The sequence below is a fragment of the Achroia grisella genome, unplaced genomic scaffold (genome assembly GCF_030625045.1).
Source record: "Achroia grisella isolate CSIRO2021 unplaced genomic scaffold, CSIRO_AGI_Agris_v1 utg540, whole genome shotgun sequence".
NCBI classification, from domain to species: Eukaryota; Metazoa; Arthropoda; class Insecta; order Lepidoptera; family Pyralidae; genus Achroia; species Achroia grisella.
The window spans coordinates 3541080-3563836 of record NW_026712925.1 but is presented as its reverse complement, the minus strand read 5'-3'; the positions used below and the strand labels follow the sequence as shown (position 1 = coordinate 3563836).

General features: G+C 34.6%; 1 protein-coding gene across 3 annotated transcripts in view; it reads left to right on the top strand.

Annotated features, from left to right (window-relative positions):
* The window catches only part of LOC131847619 (autophagy-related protein 2 homolog A), a 31948-nt gene that overhangs the window by 6037 nt on the left and 3154 nt on the right, over positions 1–22757 (top strand). For 2 of the 3 annotated variants that reach the window (XM_059197226.1, XM_059197225.1), the window contains exons 7-34: positions 2060–2215; positions 2329–2414; positions 2895–3076; positions 3755–3924; positions 4490–4622; positions 5027–5191; positions 6517–6691; positions 7180–7280; positions 7649–7848; positions 8346–8469; positions 9063–9211; positions 9697–9872; positions 10670–10820; positions 11144–11328; positions 11488–11672; positions 13596–13860; positions 14354–14546; positions 15102–15209; positions 15726–15985; positions 16775–16980; positions 17362–17502; positions 18110–18308; positions 18639–18806; positions 19139–19298; positions 19907–20071; positions 20990–21161; positions 21842–21988; positions 22374–22501. In XM_059197226.1, the coding sequence (XP_059053209.1) occupies positions 2060–2215; positions 2329–2414; positions 2895–3076; positions 3755–3924; positions 4490–4622; positions 5027–5191; positions 6517–6691; positions 7180–7280; positions 7649–7848; positions 8346–8469; positions 9063–9211; positions 9697–9872; positions 10670–10820; positions 11144–11328; positions 11488–11672; positions 13596–13860; positions 14354–14546; positions 15102–15209; positions 15726–15985; positions 16775–16980; positions 17362–17502; positions 18110–18308; positions 18639–18806; positions 19139–19298; positions 19907–20071; positions 20990–21161; positions 21842–21988; positions 22374–22501 (4650 nt within the window). The remainder of the gene's footprint in view (positions 1–2059; positions 2216–2328; positions 2415–2894; positions 3077–3754; positions 3925–4489; positions 4623–5026; positions 5192–6516; positions 6692–7179; positions 7281–7648; positions 7849–8345; positions 8470–9062; positions 9212–9696; positions 9873–10669; positions 10821–11143; positions 11329–11487; positions 11673–13595; positions 13861–14353; positions 14547–15101; positions 15210–15725; positions 15986–16774; positions 16981–17361; positions 17503–18109; positions 18309–18638; positions 18807–19138; positions 19299–19906; positions 20072–20989; positions 21162–21841; positions 21989–22373; positions 22502–22757) is intronic. The other variant, XM_059197227.1, reaches the window with a different exon arrangement.

The window sequence follows — 22757 nt, the reverse complement described above, 5'->3', positions numbered from 1 at the left end:
GTACATACATTTCTTTCATACATTTCATACATTTCAAAAATGAACTTTTTATGTAGGTACATACATTTCTTTCATACATCTCATACATTTCAAAAATTATATTTTAATGTAGGTACATACATTACTTTCATACATTTCAAAAATTATATTTTAATGTAGGTACATACATTTCTTTCATACATTTCATACATGTCAAAAATTATCTTTTAATGTAGGTACATACATTTCTTTCATACATTTCAAAAATTTCATACAATACATTTCTTTCATACATTTCAAAAATTATCTTTTAATGTAGGTGCATACATTTCACACATTTCAAAAATTTCATACAATACGTTTCTTTCATACATTTCAAAAAGTATTTTTTAATGTAGGTACATAACACCCCATGTCAGACCCCTTATATTTGGAAGAAACTTAAAAATAATGCCAAAAATATTAGATGAATATATTTTTAATACGAATATTGTTTTATTTTTGTTCATCAACTTTATCCCTCACTAACAATACTAGTAGTAGTACATAACCTGGTTTATACCGCTAAAGATATTGAAAGATATACGAGTAATTCAGAATGTTATCAAGTTCAAAATAAGCACACATTACTTGCTTAGATAACAGAGTAATATTACTAGTAATAAAAACATTTGTAATACCCATATGTATACTACGTATGTATAGTAAGTACTTACGCTGCGGCGCCGTGAGACTCGTCTAAGTACTTCATCTACTCATCTACGCGCGGTAACCGCGCCGACCGACCAATAGGATAGCGCCTCTCGTGTTTCCAGAAAGTTCGCTCCTAACGGACGATATAGTAGTAAGGCAATGAGTGTCCCAGTGATATCATTATAATATTTTCTCGTTAAATTTTATTGTAATATACACAATTTCGCACTAAATAACGTGTTACCCCGTTACACATTTCTAATAATGAAAAACCTAGACCGACCCTGTTCACTTAATCTTACAAGATCTGACTTTAAAAATTACGATATCCTCATATAGCCTTTCATTTCCCCTTTCAATACTTTTTCGCATTAAAAAGTAGCCTTTCTCAGGGTCTACATTATCTGTCTACCAAATTTCAATTAAATCAGTTCAATAGTTTTGGCGTGAAAGCGAGACAAACAGACAGACTGAGTTACTTTAGCATTTATAATATTTGTAAGAATATCGCTATTAAAAATAGGGGTTGGTGAAAGACGGGTGAAAATTTAGGCGTGTATGTATTTTCAATGTAACATTATAAATAAATAAAAAATTGTCCATAATACAAAAAAATATTTTTCGGGGTAGGCCACCCCTATGACTTAGGGGTATAAAAAATAGATAACAACCCTACCTCAGACCTGGGAAGTATACATATCAAATTTCATCAAAATGTGGGAGAAATATGGCAACTAACACTGTGATACAAAATTTATATATAAGATATAGCGGAATTCTCATTAGGTAAAAGAGGGGTACATCGTAGAATACATGAGGTATATACCAGTAAATTAATTGTAGCTAAAATCAGTCTCATACATATAACGATTGAAATAAAAAATCGTATAGCCCGATTTTGATACGTACGAGTATAAATGTATCAAAATCAGGCTATACGTATAGCGCAGACGCGTTACAACATATCAAAAAAAATAGGCATGGAATGTAAAATAAACCATAAAACAATAGGTATATACATTGGCACATAAGCCATATCTGCAGAGTGTCGGCTAACGATATTATACCTACACATTTACATTGAATCTTGAATCGTCCCTAATGAGGTACACGATACAGTTACCTACATATCTATTATATACATATCTTTGCAAAACAGATGTCATGTAGACTGAATTCACTGCCATCTATTTTCATGCTTTGTTACTAAGCACCCACTAGTAATCCGAACTGCTTCAGATCTAGCGACATCTAGCGGCTACGGTGGCGAAATAAAATAGCCCGAAGAATAGCCCGAGTTAGGAAGGAACCATTTTCTTGTATGGGATGGGGTATCTGTATGTAATATTATGTTATCTGTGATTTACATACATAATATCTTTCACAGAAGAAAGCGACACGGATAGCGAGAGGTTTCACCCTATGACGTCACGCGGGGAGATGATGGAGAGCTTTACTTCATCAGTCAGCTCTATGAACAACAGCATGACGTCTAGCCTTAACATGCCGGTGTCGCAGCCACGTATTAAGCGAAATAAAAAAGGTGCAGTCTTAATGTATTTTTTACAACAAAGTCTTAAAGTTTTAACATAGCAAATATATTTCCTAGTAGTATGCATTCTCTTCTGACATATAATAGAGTTTTTTTTTTTCTAGTTCCTCAAATCGATGGTGATCCTACAGCGGAAGTATCACACATTAGTCTAAGGATATCCTCAATATCCTGTGTTCTACTACATAAGGTAAGTAGTTCATTATATTTATTATGATGACTGACTCTCATTGTCTTCAAATTATTTATACATATAATAATAACCCTGAATAATTCATATGTAGTTATATATCCCCAAGCTAAGAAGAGCTTGAGTTATAGGCACTCAACGACTGTTTTAAACATTTAAATACAATTTTTTGTAATGATCGGTCGTATAGCGGTGTGCTAAACTGCTAGACCACCGAGTCTGTCAATATATAAACAACCCTTAGGGTGGTTTAGTTACACCTAAAAGTAGACAAAATAAACTACTATATAATAGTAATATATTTTACTATCTAAATTAGCACAGCCTAAATTATTACAATTAAGAACATAATATTTTCTGGTATAGACTGCATAATGATATAACATAATATTTACATACAATTAAGGTTTTTCTGTGCTTCGGTGTACGGAATTCACGAAATTCGTATATGTAATTGTATACAAAAATGTTTATTTCAAGGATATATTAACCACTTTGCCAATGGGAGACTGTATATCGCCTGCCTCTGCACACACGTTACATGAGGTGTCAACAGCGTTTTTCGAGCATCTGCAGCCGTTCCAAATCACAGATGGTGGGAAAAAAGAGTTTTCTCTGGCAAATGAAGCTCTCAATCACGCGACTAGAAGAAGTCACCTGAGGTACAACCAAATTTTCTATATAATTAAGTAACTAGGAGTCGTTTCATTTTCAGCCTGACTTATCAACACCCAAAATGTTATTGAGACTGACAAAGAATGAAAAAAATATTTTTTATTTTCATTCACTATGATGGGTAATACGGGAGTTCGAAGTTTGTATTGGAAAACAATATTAAATAGACATTTCCAATGATACTTAATAGAAATATTTATTTAGACAATTTGATTATGGTTTGAAAAGTCGAGCACAGTATGGATCCGTGACGCCTCCAGATTATACTATTGAAAAAATTACTTCATCAGTTGCGATATTTTTTGGTCATAATTATTGGCTTAGTAATCGTATAGGATGTTAAAAAATTTAGAAGCAAATTACCAAATTTGCATAAATTTATAACAGTTCCTTAGAATGGCTGGTCTCGCTTATACTATTTGTTTGCTATGGATGTAAAGGAGTTGCTTTTTATAGATATATTCTTAATGTACTTGAAGAGTATTTACGTGTATAATAAATCGGCGTCATTGTTAGAGTAGCATATTGTATGAAATTGTAAAGAAAAAAAATTATATATGTATTTGTTACATGTGTAAATGTTATTAGGAAGGACTGTAACTTGAGGAAAGTAATGCGAGCAAAAGCTATGCTATGTAAATAAATTTAATACCTTATTTTGACAGGCTAATAACATCAGAGGTGACATTAGACGGCAGTGATAAAACCACATCACACGGCAATCAAACCTTATGTGAGGCATCGATACGACATCTTTTAGTAAGAGAGTGTCTCTACACACCAAGTGATAACCACAAACCAGAAAGTTATGATTTGCTGCGATTTGATCACATAGGTAAATAGAAATCTTTAAAAAATTGTAATGATTTCCGGTATCCATTAAATATTTTCAGATATGTAATTTATAGATGCACTAGCTGACCCCACAAATGTTATTTTGCCATATAATCGCTGTTAAAAAATAGGCGTTGATGGTAGAGGGGTTAAAATTTGGGATTGTATGTATTTTTTAATGCCACATTATGACGTGTTTAATAAAATAAAATGTTAGGGGTGGACAACCCTTATCACTTAGGTATATGAAAAATAGATAGTCGAGGCGAGCATTTTGTTTTCTGTAATTGGAATGGCAAATAAAGTAACTAACTGCCTGGTGGTATGTTGTAGCCACGCCTATATACATGTATCATGTAAGCGCCATGGTCATCATATGATCCCCGTTGCCCATACATGTGTTGATTTCCAAAGCACTAAGATATTACTTTTCCATATTACCATGTACCATGTAATTTCACTAGTATTGAATAAAAAATGGAATATGATAATCACAAATTTTGATTTCCTATAGACTGTATAACTACTATTTTTATATTAATTAATTTATTGTTTGTCAATGTCAGAAGATGATGAAGATAGCGCCAAGAAAACATCGGTTTCTTCCAATGCAAATGTAAAAATAAATTTCAAACAGACTTCCAAATATATGAGAGTGTCTGGAGAAAAGAAACTAGTGTATCCAACAACTGAAGTAGTGTGAGTAATATGTTATTCTTTTACAGTGTCTATCATACTTGTCTCAATTATACCCGTCGACTACTATATACACACTTATTAATCATGAGTATTCCTTTGTAATAACTTTTTTTAGGCAATTTAGTTATATGTACCTACCAACCCTTGATCACTTATATTTGGGTTGAATAATATATTCTGTATCTCTGTCCATAATAATGTACCTTACAAATCATAATAAAATATTGAATGTAGTTGGCAACCATTTAAATAAATATGCTTCACAAATCCACAAACTAACAATTTTAGCACCCTTCCAGTATACTGAAAGGGTACTAAAATTTTTACTTTGTAAATTTGAAATTATTAGTTTAGTAACAGTAGTATTAAAATTACAATTGTACTATTTTTTTTCTTCTTTTCAGTGTAAAATGTATGCCATGCCATTTAGACGTGGAGTTAACGGTAATTGAACGCATGTCAGCGACCTTCTTTGGTGGTTCGGCTTCTCAAAAGCCACCCGCAGCCACCTCCCCAAATAACCAATTCAACTTCTCACTGCTCTGTCCAAATCTAGACGCAACATTAAGGTAAATTTGTGAAGGAATGTCGATTCAAATTAACTTGTAACTTATTTCAGAATCTTTTTTCATTGTCCGTTTCATTATCTTACTAATATTATAAACGTTCAAGTTTGTGATTGTGGATGGATGAATGGATGTTTATAAATATTTCACGCAAAATCTACTAAATAAATTTGAATTAAACTCTACAATAATATATAAGAAAAACAGATAGGCTATAAATTTCACGCGGGTGAAACCGCGGCCAGCGCTATTATATAATATAACTATTTGTTCCCGCGACTTCATCCGCGTGGACAAGCAAAAGCTGGAAAGCGGGGGCTTAAAAATTAGTGTTTCCAAAACGGAATACATGTTTTGTGATTTTGGCGGTCTTTCCGGCTCTGCAGCCATATCACTAAATGGAGCTCCATTACCGATTTGCTCCGATTTCCGGTATCTAATGGTGAATTAGACAGGGCCATAAAGCATAGAATTCACGCAGGATGGATGAAGTGGCGGCAGGTTACGGCAACGACGTGTGACCCCTTAAGCAAAATTTACAAGACCATGATCCGGCCTGCTGTCTTGTATGGATCAGAGTGCTGGCCCGTAAAGGCGACGGATGAAAGACGACTGCATGCAACTGAAATGAGAATGTTGAGGTGGATGTGTGGTGTGACAAGAATGGATAATATAAAGAATGAATACATTAGAGGAAGTATGAAAGTGGCACCGGTGTCAGAGAGGTTGAAGAGTAATCGTCTATCATGGTATGGACATGTAATGCGTAGGAACGAGGATAATATTTTAAGAAAGATGGTGGATGGTTATAAGGGCAGAGGAAGGCCAAAAAAGAGATGGATGGACTGTGTGAAAGATGATATGGTAAGAAAGGAAGTAAATAACGCGATGACTGCGAACAGGGATGAATGGAAGCGAAAAACATATTACGCCGACCCCAAATAAATGGGATAAGGAAGAAGCAGATGATGACTTCATCCGCGTGGAATTTAACTTTATTTTTCTAAAATAAAAGTAGCCTAAGTTACTCCTTATGACATCAAATACCTGCCAATAAAAGTCCCGTCAAAATCGGTCCAGCCATTTCAGAGATTAGCCGGAACAAACAGACAGACAGACAAAAATTGTAAAAAATGTTATTTCAATATTACAACATATAGAGTAGAGTATATTACAGACACTCTAATTTTATTTATATGTATAGATTATATCATAAACACAAATATAAATATACCGATATTTTATATTTAAAACTACTTTTATGATTTCAATATATCATGAAAGAATGAATTCATATCATATTTTTCATATATTGTTCTGTTTAACAGGTTTCCTATAGCAGACCTTCGGCCAAGTGTAAACCGAGAAATGCGTCGTGTGAGAAGTGATTACCTCATGTTTAAATTCCAAAATGTAACAGTAGGTTCTCAAATGTCACCTAGCGTCCGCCCTCTGCCAACCACCGTCACCCTAAAAGCTACCACGCTAGACTTATACTACAACGTGAGTTTTCATTAATTTCCATAGATGCATAAGAATTTTATTTGCTTAAATTCACACTTGCATAAAGCTTCAGTTACACGATGTTGGGAACGCAATATTGCAGTGAGTATATGAGTTACGAAGCATGACATCTTATTCTTCCGGAAATTAACGCATGAGGAGTACTCCTCTTCAATTCATTTTTCTCATTCCTGAAGAGCGTAACAGCCCCGAAGTATTAATTTCTCTCTATTTACACCCTTCATTTATGTCGGTCTTTTCGTTATGGAGGGCATCATGCAACATGGTGTCTATCAATTAGCGAATTTCGTCAGACTATCTTGTGGGACTACGCTCTCTAGAACGGCATCTACCCTGCTAGTCACCATCAACTGCTACATGAGGGTACATGATGGGGTAATGTACGTAGAGTTGTTTATGCATAGGCGACGATTGTCATATACCATCAGGTAAATTTGAATACGGCATAAAAAATCTTTTTATTTCAGGAAAACGACAGTTTACCAGCTACTCATATAGCTCGTACAACAATGAGCGATTCCTCTGAAGGCAATATTTTGAGCGGCAACACTACAACCATGTTACCGACGTAAGCTACTTTTTTATTTAGGAATATACTGTATTCTCGTCTTATGTTATGTACCTTCTTGCGTTAAGTTTTTCTACGTTTTAATACATTTTTTTGTATGATTTCATTCTATACCGTATTATTTTTTTTATATTTTTGTATAAGATCTTTCACTTCTCTAGTAAGTAATTATACAGCTTTACTTAGCTTGAAACTATATAACACTATATGTTATGTCCATTGTTATTTAGTTGTCAATACCGATCAGTTTCAGTTTCACTTGGGAGCAATAATTCTAGGGACCTCTAATTTAAAAAATGCAGCCTATATTAGTCTCTATGTATTATTAGTGTATTTTTAAAGCATTCAATATTATTATTATCTTTCAGAATATCTATAACATTCAAACCCACCAAAACTAACAAAGGTCCATTTGATGATGACACACATTTTGAACCGGCGACTGCCAACCCAATGACCACATCTATGTACATAATGCACAATTTACATAGTGCACAGCCAAGTCCGTTCAGCGGGAAGAAAATGGCGCATCAAAGCTTCACAAAACACGAGAGTGATAACACGCAAGGTACAAGTTCTGCTTAGTCAGTAATAAAGGCAAAGGGAACTGTATGCACACAGCTATGTCTGTTTATTTTGAGTCTATTGCGCAAAAATCTGACTGAACATAAATCAAATAGCCAGACAGACGTTGAGATTGGTAATCTATAATTATAGTCTATGGGTTTGTGACTCTGATTAGCTATTTGATCATTTATGTTATTAGCTTAAGTTAAAATATGAAACCCCTATCGTTAGCTGTTCTTTTTTCATAGTTACATCACTGTTTGAAGGTAATTAAATGTTTCTGTGATACTAAATAATGACGAAGCGAAATCTGCCTGATTGTGGTGGAAGGATTTACATAAAAATGGTAGGAGGAACTATTATAGATAACCTCGTATATCTTTATTCATTATTGTCGTTTGATTATCATTAATAGCCATCTACAAATGCATACGCGTGGACAGTTGCGGGCACCTGTTAATAATAACAGCTATTTAATTATGAAAACATTCATTACAGGTCGTGAAGAAGAATTAATAGTACCCGGCACCGACGAAGAAATGGCCGAGTTCACTACCAGCGCCATAGAGAATTCATCAATACATTTAGAATTCAATTTGCCTGTACTAAGCTTGCAACTCGAGTAAGAATTATTTTCCCTAATTATAATAGTATTTTAAGAAAAATTCAACCAGTAGTTTCAAATATAATAACATATGTATTAGAAACCTGCTCAGAACTTATGCTGTTCTGTCCGTTCCGTTCGCCGGTTGCTCGTATAATGCCTTTTTTGGCCAAGTCACTTCATAAGCCGGCATCTTGTGCCCCAGTACTCTAGAAAATCCGAAAACATATGAAAAACACACACAAACACATCAATATTAGTCGACGTAGAAACACCACCGCCCAGACCAATACAAAAAATCATACTCAGGAATACAAATGCCTGGATCATGCGATGAATCAAACCCGCGATAACAGGAAGTAAATGGATGTGTAACTACTTGGATATCGCGACTAATAGACTTTTCAAGCTTTACTAAAAACAAGTGTTTCCTGGTTTTAATTAAAAAAAACTCTCTATATATTCATTGCCGGTTTACCCACAATAAGTTAATTTTTAAAAACACGCGTAGTTTCCAAATTTGTAATTGATTAATGCTACATTTTAAGGACGAAGAAAACAGGGACTTTTCTTCAGGAAAACAAATAATTTTGGTTATTATAATTCCACAGATCAAAACAAATATACGAAATCATATACAACCGTATCAATTCGGACTTGCTCTTGTGGGAGCCGCAGAGTTACGATCCGTACGAAATCAGCCCACTCATGTGCGCATCCATATATCCTGCCTTTGGCGCTTGTAAAAACTCTGGTTACGGTAAGAATATATAACTTTTTTGGGTTACAAAACTAATAGTTTACCGTCATAACTCCTATGCCAGATTGGGTAGTGAGAGCCATTTATTTATAATTGTCGATGTCGCGATGAACGCAACAACAACCCACATTTTGCTGGGTATATTTGAATCGAACACAGCAGCGAATCTACCGCCTTCTATCGGATTAATTTATGACTTGTTTTCGGTATTTCATTCACTGGAGACAGTAAAAAATGTATATTGGCACAAAGTTTTTTTTTGTGTCATGCACATTGAACATTGGAAGTAAGTTGAGGTAATATATCATAAGGCAATGACGCTTGATTGGTTGGCTCGTCTTTAGAAGTAATATACAAACAGCTCTTTCAATGTAGGATTTTTATTGTAAAACTCTAATATAAAAATTGAAGTTCTGTTTATTTACCTGGGATTTTTTTTAAATATATCATTGAATGCAGTATTAAAATTAATAACATTTACATAGATTCAGACACAGACAGCACGTCATCAGAAGAAGATAATCTCTACTATTCAACATATGATAATAAATTAAAGAAAGGAATTGGTACACCAAAAATTGTGCATGAGAAAGACACACATAACTTCTGTTTTTCTCTAAAAATCGGCAGTGGACTACTCACTATATATGCCCCCGTGCGGGTAAGTTCGTTTTAATACTTTATTAAATTAATGTTTATTACAAAATAAGTTTATATAATATAATAAATATTTATAATGTAATAAATATGTTTTTATTTGATACTTATAACAAATACATTGCAAATATATATTTCCGATAGTAATTACATATGACTTAACAAGCAGGTTATAAGAATATTATTATTATATTATGTATTTATGATATGTTCTTTACATAAGTCCCAATATTACAAAAATATCTGTGGGACGATCGAAACGATATTCTCCGTTTTCGGGCACGATTTCGGAATGAACGTTTTTCATGGTACGAATCACACGAAATATCGATCCTAAATTTCGGAATTGCACTTCGTGGTAGACCTACTGGTGTCCTTATAACATGTCCTTCATACGGGCTATAATAGCCCGTATGAAGGACATGTTATGTACATGTACCCATAACCACTGTATACAACCATTATATAGTTTTTCAACAATTGATCATACGTAATAATAGCATTTTTATCGCAACTATGTCACAAAGAACTGCGAGAAAGCATTTTATGGTTAATTCTCAAAATATATTGCAGTCTAAAATTGACATTTTTTTATCACAGCAAACTGCTTAAGTAATAAAATAAAATAAATATTTTAATAACTATCGAATCGTCTTCATACACAAAAATGTGGCATAATATAAGTAATATTATGCCACATTTTTGTGTATAATGATCTGAATAAATTAATATTATATATTTTTAGTTGTATCCATTAAATTGAATTATGTTGTTTCTATAAAGTCTTTAATGGTTACGCAGGACAGCAATAAACGTGTAGTGCCAGGTCAGATGGGCGAACTGGTGTTGGAAGCACACAAATTGAATATGTGCCATGTGAGTGGTCTCTATGGGCGACCAAAAACTGCCCAAATGTGCCTACGTGCCGGCAAAACAACTCTGTATCACGAATGTAAGTGTAATTAACAATGTATTGATTGTAGTCTAATTTTGTAAAAAGTTATGTGCGTCGGTCTCTGGGTCTCACCTATTTCAGCCGCCAAGCAGCTTATTTATACGTATTTGAACAAAAAGAATTAATAATATCAATTTACTATACTGAAATAAACATGTAGCTGAATATACTGTATATCAATAAATAAAACATTAAAAAAATATAGGTTTTATTTTATAAAGTATATATTTTTAATGTTATATTTATGGAGTAATAAATAGATAAATCATTTACTAACCTTGATACCTAAAAACTGTTAATACAGTGTATATTGCTTGCAGCATTGCTAACCATCCCATCTGAGAAGCCAGGCCTACGATTGTATGGAGCCACATTGCCGTTACATTTAAAAACTACCATTTACCCATCGGGAAAAGGTGTGATTGTGAAGGAAAATATAAAAACAAAGGATATGTTCTCACTAGCCCTTAAAGTGGACCCTGACTCCGAAACGCCAAACTTGAAGGTAAAGTATGCTAATATTATTATAATAATTGTCCAAAGGTATAGAATCGATATCATATATATATAGATATGAATCATGAATCATATATAGATATGAATCATGAATCATGAAAACCCTACATAACTCATGCACAATGCTTTTTTCTGTTTCTTACTTCAGACGATCTGTATAGCGCTGGGCATAGAGCAAGCGACGTTGAGGCACAGAGGTGACAAGAGTATTGCGTGGTTGACACAACTGATGGACGTAATAGATGTGCTTGACTACCCTGTTCCTGGATACACTCCCTCTATAGTATTGTCGGAACTACATGTACACGTGTGGGACTGCGCTGTCGACTACAGGTAACTTATCTATTAAGGGGGTCTTCCTATGTGATGGGTTGAAAAAATCGATTTTTTTTTTCATAAATTGCTCCCTTAACATGTCTAGAATACGGTAGTAAAGCGATTTTAGAAAATTCGAAGTCGTTTTAAAGATACAGCAGGTAAAAGAAAGAGCGGTTCGGAGCGGTGAGTTGGCAGTTAGAGACCGGGCCTATTGTGTACCGTCGGCTTTATACCTGGCCTCCCTTTTATTAATATATTTGTTTATACAAGTTTAGACACGTTTCTACAGACTTAAACAGAAATTTCTATTGTTATAATATTTTACCGAAGTTATTTTAGTCTTGGTTGAACTTCGAAGAGAGCAACAGCTACAAATTATTTTTTTTCATAATGAGTGGACGGAAAGGAAGTACGAGTGGAAATGTTCATCCTGGTCGTAGTAAAAAAAGAAAGTTTAGTGGAAACCGTTTTACCCACCAAAATGATACGGTATTTACATCAGCTTCGGCCAAAAAACTTAAAAATAACATGAACATGAATGTTCCCATCGCTTCGAATTTCGCATATTGCATTTTGGAGTTTGTTTCTGTATTTGCTGCAATCTCTGAAATAGTTATATGTAAAACTTGTAAAAGTGACGTGTCTATTTCGCGATCAAGTTTCCGAGGCCTAGGCTTTAAAATTATCTTCATTCTGGTCCCAAAGTTGTTGAAATTGCTAGCTACTTAGCAGTTATTATCTTTAATGAAGGTTTTCAAGGTATTTTAAAAGTTATGTCGATTATGGGATGCCCTGTTGGTCGTGAAGCCCAAGCGTATGTTGAGAAACGGGATGAAAAGCGAATCTTACGCTCTGAGCGGCGCGTAAGTGATGTCGTTAAACAAGCCAGGATTGACTCAAGAGCTGAACAATCTGCTTTAAAAGAGTTTCACGAGGAAGAGGAAGGATACTCTATGGACCAGGCATCGCCGATTGAGAGTAAGTTGATATTTTAATAGTTTTTAACGGACTTGAAACTTTAAACGCGTTTTTCTCAAAACTGTGTTTTTCAAACTTTCCTCCATTGTATCTCAGAAACGGCTGGACCGAATTACTTGAAATTTACAGGGCACACTCAATATATGTAAACGCATGGAATGAACTATTATCAATCGAAAATTTTCAAAACTTCGATTTTTTTATAGCAAAAAACAAAAAAAAAACGCCTAATTTGCAACTTTTATTTCAAATGTCTATCAAAAATCCAATTTTTTTTATATTCATTTGATTATAGGTCATTCCGTGCTTTTAAGCCTACAAATAAAAAACGGCGTTTTACGCCGTTTTTTTTTTTTTTTCAGATAAGCCGATCAGCCGGAATCGTGGAGGAAGTGGGAGCTCTTTTTTTCGAGGCGGGGGTGTTCAGAGCGCTGTAACTCTAGTTTGACTGAATATTTTTAGCTGAAATTTTATATTTATACTGTCCAAATATGTGTTAATAAATGATAAAAAACTTGAAGCTCTAAATATTTACTGGTCGTAGAAAAAAAATCCTAAAATATCCCTAAAAAACAGGCCGTCACATAGGAAGACCCCCTTAAGTTTAATAAACTAGAATGACATACATATTGAAAGTGTAACCATTATTTATATGCTTGAGTGCTAACATGTTTTGTCGCTATATACGTATACGTATTACGTATATATGTATTACGTATATACTTATACCCGTCGCCTATATACGTAAACAACTACAAAGACATCACGTTCATATGTGACAGCCGTGAAAAAGTGATACTATCTCTCTCTGTCTTTCGTATCTCACTCTTCAGATCTCTGTTGACAATATAAATAGATGAAACAGAGATAGCCATTCGGAAGACTTTGTACTAAGTGTCCTTTGGCGAAGGAGAAGACTCAAGCCAAGTCAATAATTTTAACGTTTTATTTATTTTACAGACCTCTCTACCTGCCGATAAGGACAGTTCTTACTCTCGGCAACTTCGCTATATCTAGCAACCTAATCGCTGAAACAAACACGTCATGTCTCCGGTTCCTCGCTCAAGAGTGTACATTGTTCTTGATGCATCTGCACGGAACGAAGCCCCACGTAGCGGTGCCGCAAGACGACGACAAACTACCCGACGTGATGAAAGATTACGTTTGTGTTATTGATGTCGGTTTATTCGAGTTGTCCTTAAGGAAGGATGATAAAACCAATTCTGTGAGTCCTATATTTTATATGGAATATTTTGTGTTCATATATTTGTTACTGGTATAAAACATTGGATATTAACTGTCTCGCTCACACACTTGTGTACATTGTTATTAGTGTAGATAATGAGATTACTATTCCTTATTTCTTACCTTGTTAAACGTATTTTATATTTATATTCCCAACTATTAATTTAAGTGATGATGATAGATGATTTAAGTAACTAAAACAAGTTCCTACAAATAATTAAAAATGTGTTTGCCTTTTACAAAGACGCATCACTATTTTAAATATGTCATGATTCGACCCAATCGTAATTACTGATACTTTACTTTACTCAAAACAATGGAACATATTTTTTTAACAACCATAGATGATTCACAAAGATGTCATGAAATGATGTCTATGAAAATTTTCGTTGAGCAAACTTTCTAATGATTGAAAGTATTGATAGATCGTAACAGGTAGTTGCCTTGTATCATATTGTTTGTTGGTTTTACAGGGAAGTGAGCAACCGCAAGTGGATCTAAGCGCATCTAACAATATGGTGAGCCTGTATACATGCTGGGACTCCGCGTCGGCGCTGTGCCGACTTCTGACATACGCCGCCGCCGACGGTGACTCGCAACCGCCGTTCGATCCTTCCTCGCGTCATACCAGCATATGCTCGGACCAGCCAATCGAGCAGCTAGTCGGTACGTAGACACTAGTAAAAATACGCAACGTAATCTTACAGTCTTGATATGATGCACTAGTTGTATTTGTTTTAAGAGTTATTTACAGTTTAAGTATTTAATTATTTAGTATACATAAATTTGTTCCAATTTGTGCTTTCACGAAAATTCGATCTATTATGTATACAGTCATACTTCAATAACTACTACATTAATAAAGTTACCAAAAAACTATGTAACTTTAACAAAAGTACGAAGTCTTATATTTTTATGCGGTTATGGTACGAATTGTGTTAGGATATATTGCTACCAGATTCCCGCCACCGCCGCCTTTACAGAATCAAATGATTTCCATTCTTATTTTTCAAAATGTTTACTATTTTACTGTTGTAAGTGCTGGTGAATTAGTCCTGACGTTAGTTGTTCATTCTATGAATTATATACTGAGACATACAATTATAATCGTAAAGATAACACTTTTTTTTAACTTTAATAATAATAAAAAGATATTTGCCACTCACTAACTAAATGTACATAAATTTTTATTGGTCATACAACATGCTATTCTATTTATAGGTTTAGAAAACCGTCCCATAGAGGAAATAAGAGAACTGTCGCCCAATGAAATTCAGCAAGTCAACGATCTAATGGCCGAAGCGCTGAAAGAAAGTCCCAATACGACACGTAAGTATATTTTTAATTTACATTTACTTAACTAACAGTGGATACTTAATAAAAATTGAGAAAAGTGAGATTCTACTTTTCTCTGGCAGAATGTCACTTTTAACTATATTGAACAACCAGTCTCGTGTTTAAATATTGATTTACCACTTTGTGTGTTCGTACTATTTATACATACGAAAGTGTGTCTATTTGTCTGTTGGTTTGTTACATTTTCATGAATAAATATACAAATATATTGTGTAACGAGGGCGGACATAGGCTATCTTTTATCTCAAAAAGCAGAAGTCGTGGGTGGTTACCCACGACACACTTCTTTCGTTTATATTTGAAAAAGAAATAAATAATTTTATTGACAACCTCTAACATATGTTATTGGTAACTAATAATAATTACTTTTAAACACTACATAATATTGTATTTGAAATATTAGTATAAGAGGTAGCTTTTACTAATCTTTTAAATAAATTAAGCCCATTTTACTTGTGAATATAAATAGGAAATCATATTTCCTTCCAGTTGATGAAGACGAACTGAATAGTTCTACGGAAAAAGAGGGTGTTGAAATATTCTTCTTCCCTGATGAGTCAAACATGAGACAAAAGCAAATAGAACTCACAGATATAGACTCAGAATCTAAATCAATAGAGTATGAAGACTTCCACAGCGGAACGCAAGATGAACTAGACATGAAGCCGACAAACGTTCAAGTTGCGAATGAACTGGGCGATCCCACTTCCACACCTAAAGCGACGCCAAAGAAACCAAAACGGAAAAAGGTACTTATAATTGATCTCTTAACATAGGACTGGATACTGTTTAAAATGGGTGGATGTAACAAAGATAAAATAAAACGTCGAAGCTTGCAATTGTCACTACAAATGACATTCATACAGATAACTATTTGATACTTATTTTTAAACTTTCGCGTTTAGTTTAGTCATTATTAATATAGTCAAAAGGGTTTTAACACGAATAACGCCACCACAGCTAGTGCAAACTAGTCGAAAAGATGAGAGAACGAAATAACTTTATTTACCTATTTAATAGTCTGGTTATTTAAATATATGTGCTCATATATCGATAAAATCATACAGGAAACTTATTTTTTTATCTAAAATATGATATATGTCAAAAAGCGTACAATAAAATTGATTATCATTTAGTCATCTTTACGGATGATTATCGATTATCCTGTCATGATCATAGTAACCTCGCCAATTTCAGACTACCAGGGTAGGCAAATAAAAGTTTTATCTGCCCACTCCGTTGAAAATCTGGCGTGAAGATATAGATAAAAGAAATACATATTTATCAACAAGCTTATTTACTTACAACTATAACAACATTTGTAACAAATTTACGTTCAGACCCCCTCCCCCTGGTGTTGAACTCTCGTAAACCACATTGATTACAAACAAAAACATTTAATGTAGGTGAAGATACCTCGTCGTTACGCGATACTTAGATATTTAGATGCAACATGTGTACGGTCAAACTAATAACTCTTTGTCCTATTGCTCTCCATTTAAAATTTATAGATTTTAATATAGATAATCTTAACTCAGGTTAAATCTGGCGGCGATGGTAGCAACACGGACGATGAGTACTGCATAGTGGAAGCGCAAGCGGCGCAGGATAATGACTTAGCTGAGCCCGTCGTACACTGGCTCGGAAATGGACCGGCACACATGTTCGATAACCATTTCTCCGTACCGGCTGCGAGGACTGATGTACTGAAGGCACCCAAAAGTTTCCCGCCTCCGACTTATAGGTATGTTAAAATTTGCACGGTATGTATTTGAAGAATAAAAATTCAAGATAGACCAAAACGATCTATTTTCTCTTTGTCTATGAATGTTAGTACGTAGGTTATGTAGTAATATACATCAATACACATATTGAACAATAATTGACAGATTTTTTTAAACTTTTAATAGAATTGTCATTTTATATTATATAAATATCATAGTGTATAAAAAAAAGTGTATACTGCATACATTTTATTGTTTATGGTTTTGTTTATATATTTTCGTAACCTCTAATAGTGTTATTTGTTGATTTAATTGATTTTATTTTAAATGTTCACACATAATTTTTGTTATATATAAGATATAGTTGAATATCTAATAAATAAACATAATCCCACGAACAGATACAGCTTGTGCGAAATGAGTGTGACGTGGCACATGTTTGGTGGGAACGACTTCCGGTCGGCTAACGAGCCGGCTTCAAACAAGAAAACAGTGACCATAGAGGTTGATCCTCGTAAACAAACGTCACCTTTAGCAGTCAAGTAAGTTGGGTAACTTCTGATGTAACGGTTGATTTGTAGCTGTCGTGTGTAGAATGAAGGCATGATTTATATTAGAAAAAGCAATAGGTTTTTTTAAAGCATAGGGCACACATAACTCACCTGATAGTAAGTGATTACCGCCACCTATGAACACCTGCAACATCAGGATAATTGCACAAGTGCGTTGCCTATCTTATATAGTTTCTGAAATACCATTGCTGTAAGGTGATTCTACGGTGTGGTTGTGCGTGGCAAAAAAAATTTTTATCGACATATGAGCATTGATATATGATAAACATAGATGCCGGCAAACATCTATGTTTCCCCTTAGCCTATCTGATTTCATATCATTATGCGTATGAAATCGGAATGATGTTTTTTTGATGTTCAAGTCCTACTCGTATGATTTTGCGTTTTGTATAACCAATGCTTTTTGCATCTATTCAATTTTTTGTTTTTGTTTTTTATCTATTATTCGAGTATTAGCATCGATACATGTGATGATGTTGATATTTAACATGATTTAGAACCGTCGATGTATTTCGATTAAACAGCGATGTTTCGTAAAAATGGTCAGTACAATAGGTAAAACATTAATTTTGCATAGGCGCAACAAAGAATACGAGCCGTACGACAGTATACGGACATCAAGTGCAGCGGCCAACACGACAGGCATAAGTTGGACGACGGGCACCGAGCGTGTTCGAACACATGTTCGGACAGCGCGATCCAACCGAACAGAGCTGAAGACGCGTGGGGGACCAGGCCGAGACCTCTCTACGTGTGTCAAATTATGCCTCACCAAGGTAAAATCGACTCTATTAATATTTGTTTAAATACTGTAGTACCCTGTCACAATTATTATCAACAAAGGTAGTTTTAAAATAGTTACGAATTACCAGTGATGTCACTTTGACAAAGTAGGATTAGTTTTTAACGTAAATTTTAAACGCATACTGCATGTTAAACTATTTGTACGTAATAAAAAATAATTACGGATATAGATAGACTTCTTAGCAATAAAGTAATTATTTACGTAATAATCTATTTCAATATTTTTCTATATTAATTAATGCTTTACAACCAAAATATCAATGAAGTATTGAGTACTGTACGACTTAAATAAAATTTACTAGGTGAAGTTCCAACACGAGATATATCCAACGGGAGGTATCCACGCGTCGCGGCAGACACTGGCCATTAGCAAAATAGAAATACTGGACAGACTCGAGTGCAGCCATATCAACAAACTGCTCAGTCAATACAAACTAAAGGATGAACCGGAGAGGAAAAATGCACATATGGTATGTATATTCATTACACCTTAATAATATTATAAGAAGTAATTTAGTTTTTGAGTGCCTTAGATACATTTGATATACTTTAAAAGAAATTGTTGGCTCAACAACAATTTCTTTTAAAGTATATCAAATGTCTTTCTATATTCAACCTTGGATTTACAGATCTACATTGTACAGGACTTGCAATTGAGAGTTGCTGTTACTTAGTTTGGGACAGTAACCGCAGTAGCTCGGGCTCCATCTTTCCACTCTAGCGCAAGTCGCTAAATAAGAACCCCGTCGTACATTGTACGTTATAATGGAAGGATATTAATATTAATTAATTGTATCCGCAGTTAATAGTAAAAGCGGTACATCTCCGACCGGAGCCGGCCCTGTCTGCGCAGGAGTGCTGTCTCAAGGTGTCGCTGTTGCCGCTCAGGTTTAACCTAGATCAAGATACGCTAGCTTTTCTGGTTGGGTACTTCTCTAAATTAGGCACCGACGAATCCGGTGGTAAGTGGGTATCTTATAAAACAGTATTTTAATATTAATAACAAACTCGTTATATAAGTTTTTTTTTAAAGTCTAGATCAAACGATTACAGCAATCACTTACTTTTGAAGATGTTTTTTTCTGTCTGTTATATTATTTATATTATACAAGCAACCAGTGCCGGCTTCGCGATAGTGTTCCAATTAATTTATATGAAACTTCAAGAAAATTACTCGGTTGACGGAGAAAACTGTATGAAAATCCGTTCAGTACTTTTTCAGATTATCGCAAATATACATACAATCTCAGCAGAGGCGACCTTGTTTATATGTACAGAATATATATATTTCATAATGGATGATTATGGAATAGTGCACCCGTCTACGCTATAACGGCTTACGCTGACGCGGCACCAGCGGAGGCTGATAAAATGACCATGAGGTCAGGTCAGTTAACCCATCGTGTTGAATTCACCAGGAATTTATCCCATTCCGCCCCCCCACTCCTATCCATGTGGAATACGAGCTATATAACTTGCTGATAGGTAAAAGAATGGAAATAGACCAACCATTCTTTAAATTTATCTCATTGTATGTTGTATTATAACATTAGAGCGTGTTCTCATCCAGATGAGGATATTGGCGGCGTACTGTCTGCGACGGTAGCGGAGGGCTCGCGGCAGACGACGCCCACACACCGACCGCCCGTGATGAGCATCGCCAGCCACCTGCGGGACCCGCCGCCCACGCCCACCTCGCTCGGCGACGCGGATTCACTCTCCCTCAATGAAGCTGGTTGGTCACTCATGGATTACTACATTCACTAGTTTACAGCAAGCCTATAGCAGACACCGTGAACTTCAGTCCTTTACTCTCTTCCTATGCCATTACGGACTGCTCGGTGGTCTAGCGGTTTAGTACACTGCTTTACAGTGGTTGTCGGTTCAATTCCTCGCACGATACAAACATGTGTATTCATGAGTATGATTGTTTGTATCGGTCTGGGTGTTTACTATGTATATTATATACGTATTTTTTTTTTTAAATCTAAGTATTTATATCAGTTGTCTAATACCCATAAAATAAGCTTACCATGGAATTAGAAGAAGTTGTCTGAATTGCGGTATTATTAAGTGTGCTCTCATATTAAAAAATATACAATACCCCATTGTAACAATAAGCGTTAGTATTTTTTCTGTCTTAAATAAAAAAATAACCCTAGAATTAAGGACAACACAGGTCAACAGCTATAATATGCTTATTATACGTGTTATGTTTTTATAAAAATGAAAGTTACTCTGCAAAACGTAATTGGAATTGTATCTACAACAATAAACTGCGGCCACGGTAGTCTAAAGACTCAACTTTCGTAAATTCCGAATCCGAATTCCGAAAATTGGAGTGTCTGTTTGTAATATTGAAATAACCGTAATATATAATAAACTACATGCATATGACTATAAATACGGTACATACACCAAAATAATATTTTTTACTATTTTTGTCTGTCTGTCTGTCTGTCGATCTGTTTGTTGCAACTAATCTCTGAAATTTCTGGGCCGATTTTGACGGGACTTTTTTTGGCAGGTAGCTGATGTAATAAGGAGTAACTTAGGCTACTTTTATTTTAGAAAAATAAAATATAATTCCACGCGGACTATGTCGCGGGATCAGCTAGTTATATATAAATGAATAGAACTATTAATTTTATAGTGATACGCAATGAAGAACCGTTAATGGAGACGTACGAAGCGGAGCGACTGGTCGCCGACAATCTAATTCAACTCGAAGAAGATTTCCACCGCCTCGGCATCAGTCAAGAAAAGCCCGTACCCAAACTGCCCGTTGACACAGAGCCGGTTGATGACTCACCAATATATTTCAGGTACGATTGTTTTATCTTATGTAAGGAGGTACATAATGTAAATACTGTGAACTGTGCTATAAACTATGTGAATTTGTGCAATACTCTGTGCTTGGTGAATTTAATTACAGTTTTAAATTAATTGGAAGGTATTTGGCATCTTAATGTTAAATTAAATTCAATAAATAACGTTAACCATTAAACAATTTGTCTGTCGTATTCTAAAAGTGAAAGATACTTTCTTATTGCTTTCAAAACATAACGTTGACGCGAGTTTTTCTTCATCAAAAAATGTTCTCACTCCTAAAAGGAATTTATGTATAAATCACATTCTTCAATGAATTTACTGGATCTTAAATTAAAGAGGTTGTTGATTGACAAATATTATTATCTATCGAATATATATAATATTATATATCGAATTTTTTGGATGATAAATTTGACGAAATGTTTTATTAGTTTTATATAGATACCTACCTACCTACCTACTATATGTATATCATCTCCTTATGTAATCACGCATGTTTTGAAAATAAAGAATCTTGAATCTTGGTAAGGATTTTATATAACTTTGGCTAATTAAATATTGTTTTAAACTTTTTTGACCATTATTTACTATTACAATTAATAAATGAGAAATATTATATAAACGTGATATTTATCGTTATAATATTGTTTATGAGCTCCCAATTTATTGACAGACGGGTGGTGTTTTCACCTGAGGTACCAGTGCGATTGGATTATGTGGGCAAGCGAGTGGACCTGTCGGCCGGGCCAGTCGCCGGCTTGCTTATGGGACTTGGGCAACTTAACTGCTCAGAACTCACACTCAAAAGGCTCGACTACAGGTATTTGTATATACAAAAAACGAATGATATTTTTCAACCAGTGTCCATCTGAAATAATTAACCTTTTAAATTATGAATAGATATTGGTTATGACAAATACTGGAAATGCATTTTTATTCAATATACACGTCATATATACAATATTCACAATGTCAATGACATAACAACGGAATGACGGCACTGTTTCAGATTATATATGTATAATTTTTTATCTGTTAATAAAGCAATGATTTATAATACGAGACTTAATTGATATTTGAAGATTAGTATTAAACCAATTTAGAACTATTTAGATATTATAGGAGAATAAGTCACCTATTGCTACTATTCGAAATTCCCATAAAAGTAGCCACAGTTTTCATCTGTGTGTTCTAAATTAATGCAGGCTTGGACTACTGGGCCTGGAGAAGTTAGTCCAGTGGGCATTACATGAATGGCTGACGGATATCAAGGCTCACCAGTTACCCGGTCTGCTCAGCGGGATCGGACCTATGCACTCGCTACTACAACTATGTGAGTACAGGCTGACAACATGATGCTCGAAATCCATTCCTATTAAGGCCACGAAATAATGCTTATTTATTTATTAATATATTTATCGGCTTTATATAGATAGAATAAATTGCTGGTACCTGACGCATTTTTGTCGCAGAATGTTGTCCATAGGTCGCTAAGCACAACTGCATTCTTGTTGGATTTAGCGACCTAGATCTATCAAAAAATGTCTGTGTATTGTAGGTAGAAAAACTGCTGGTTTTATGTTGAAAAT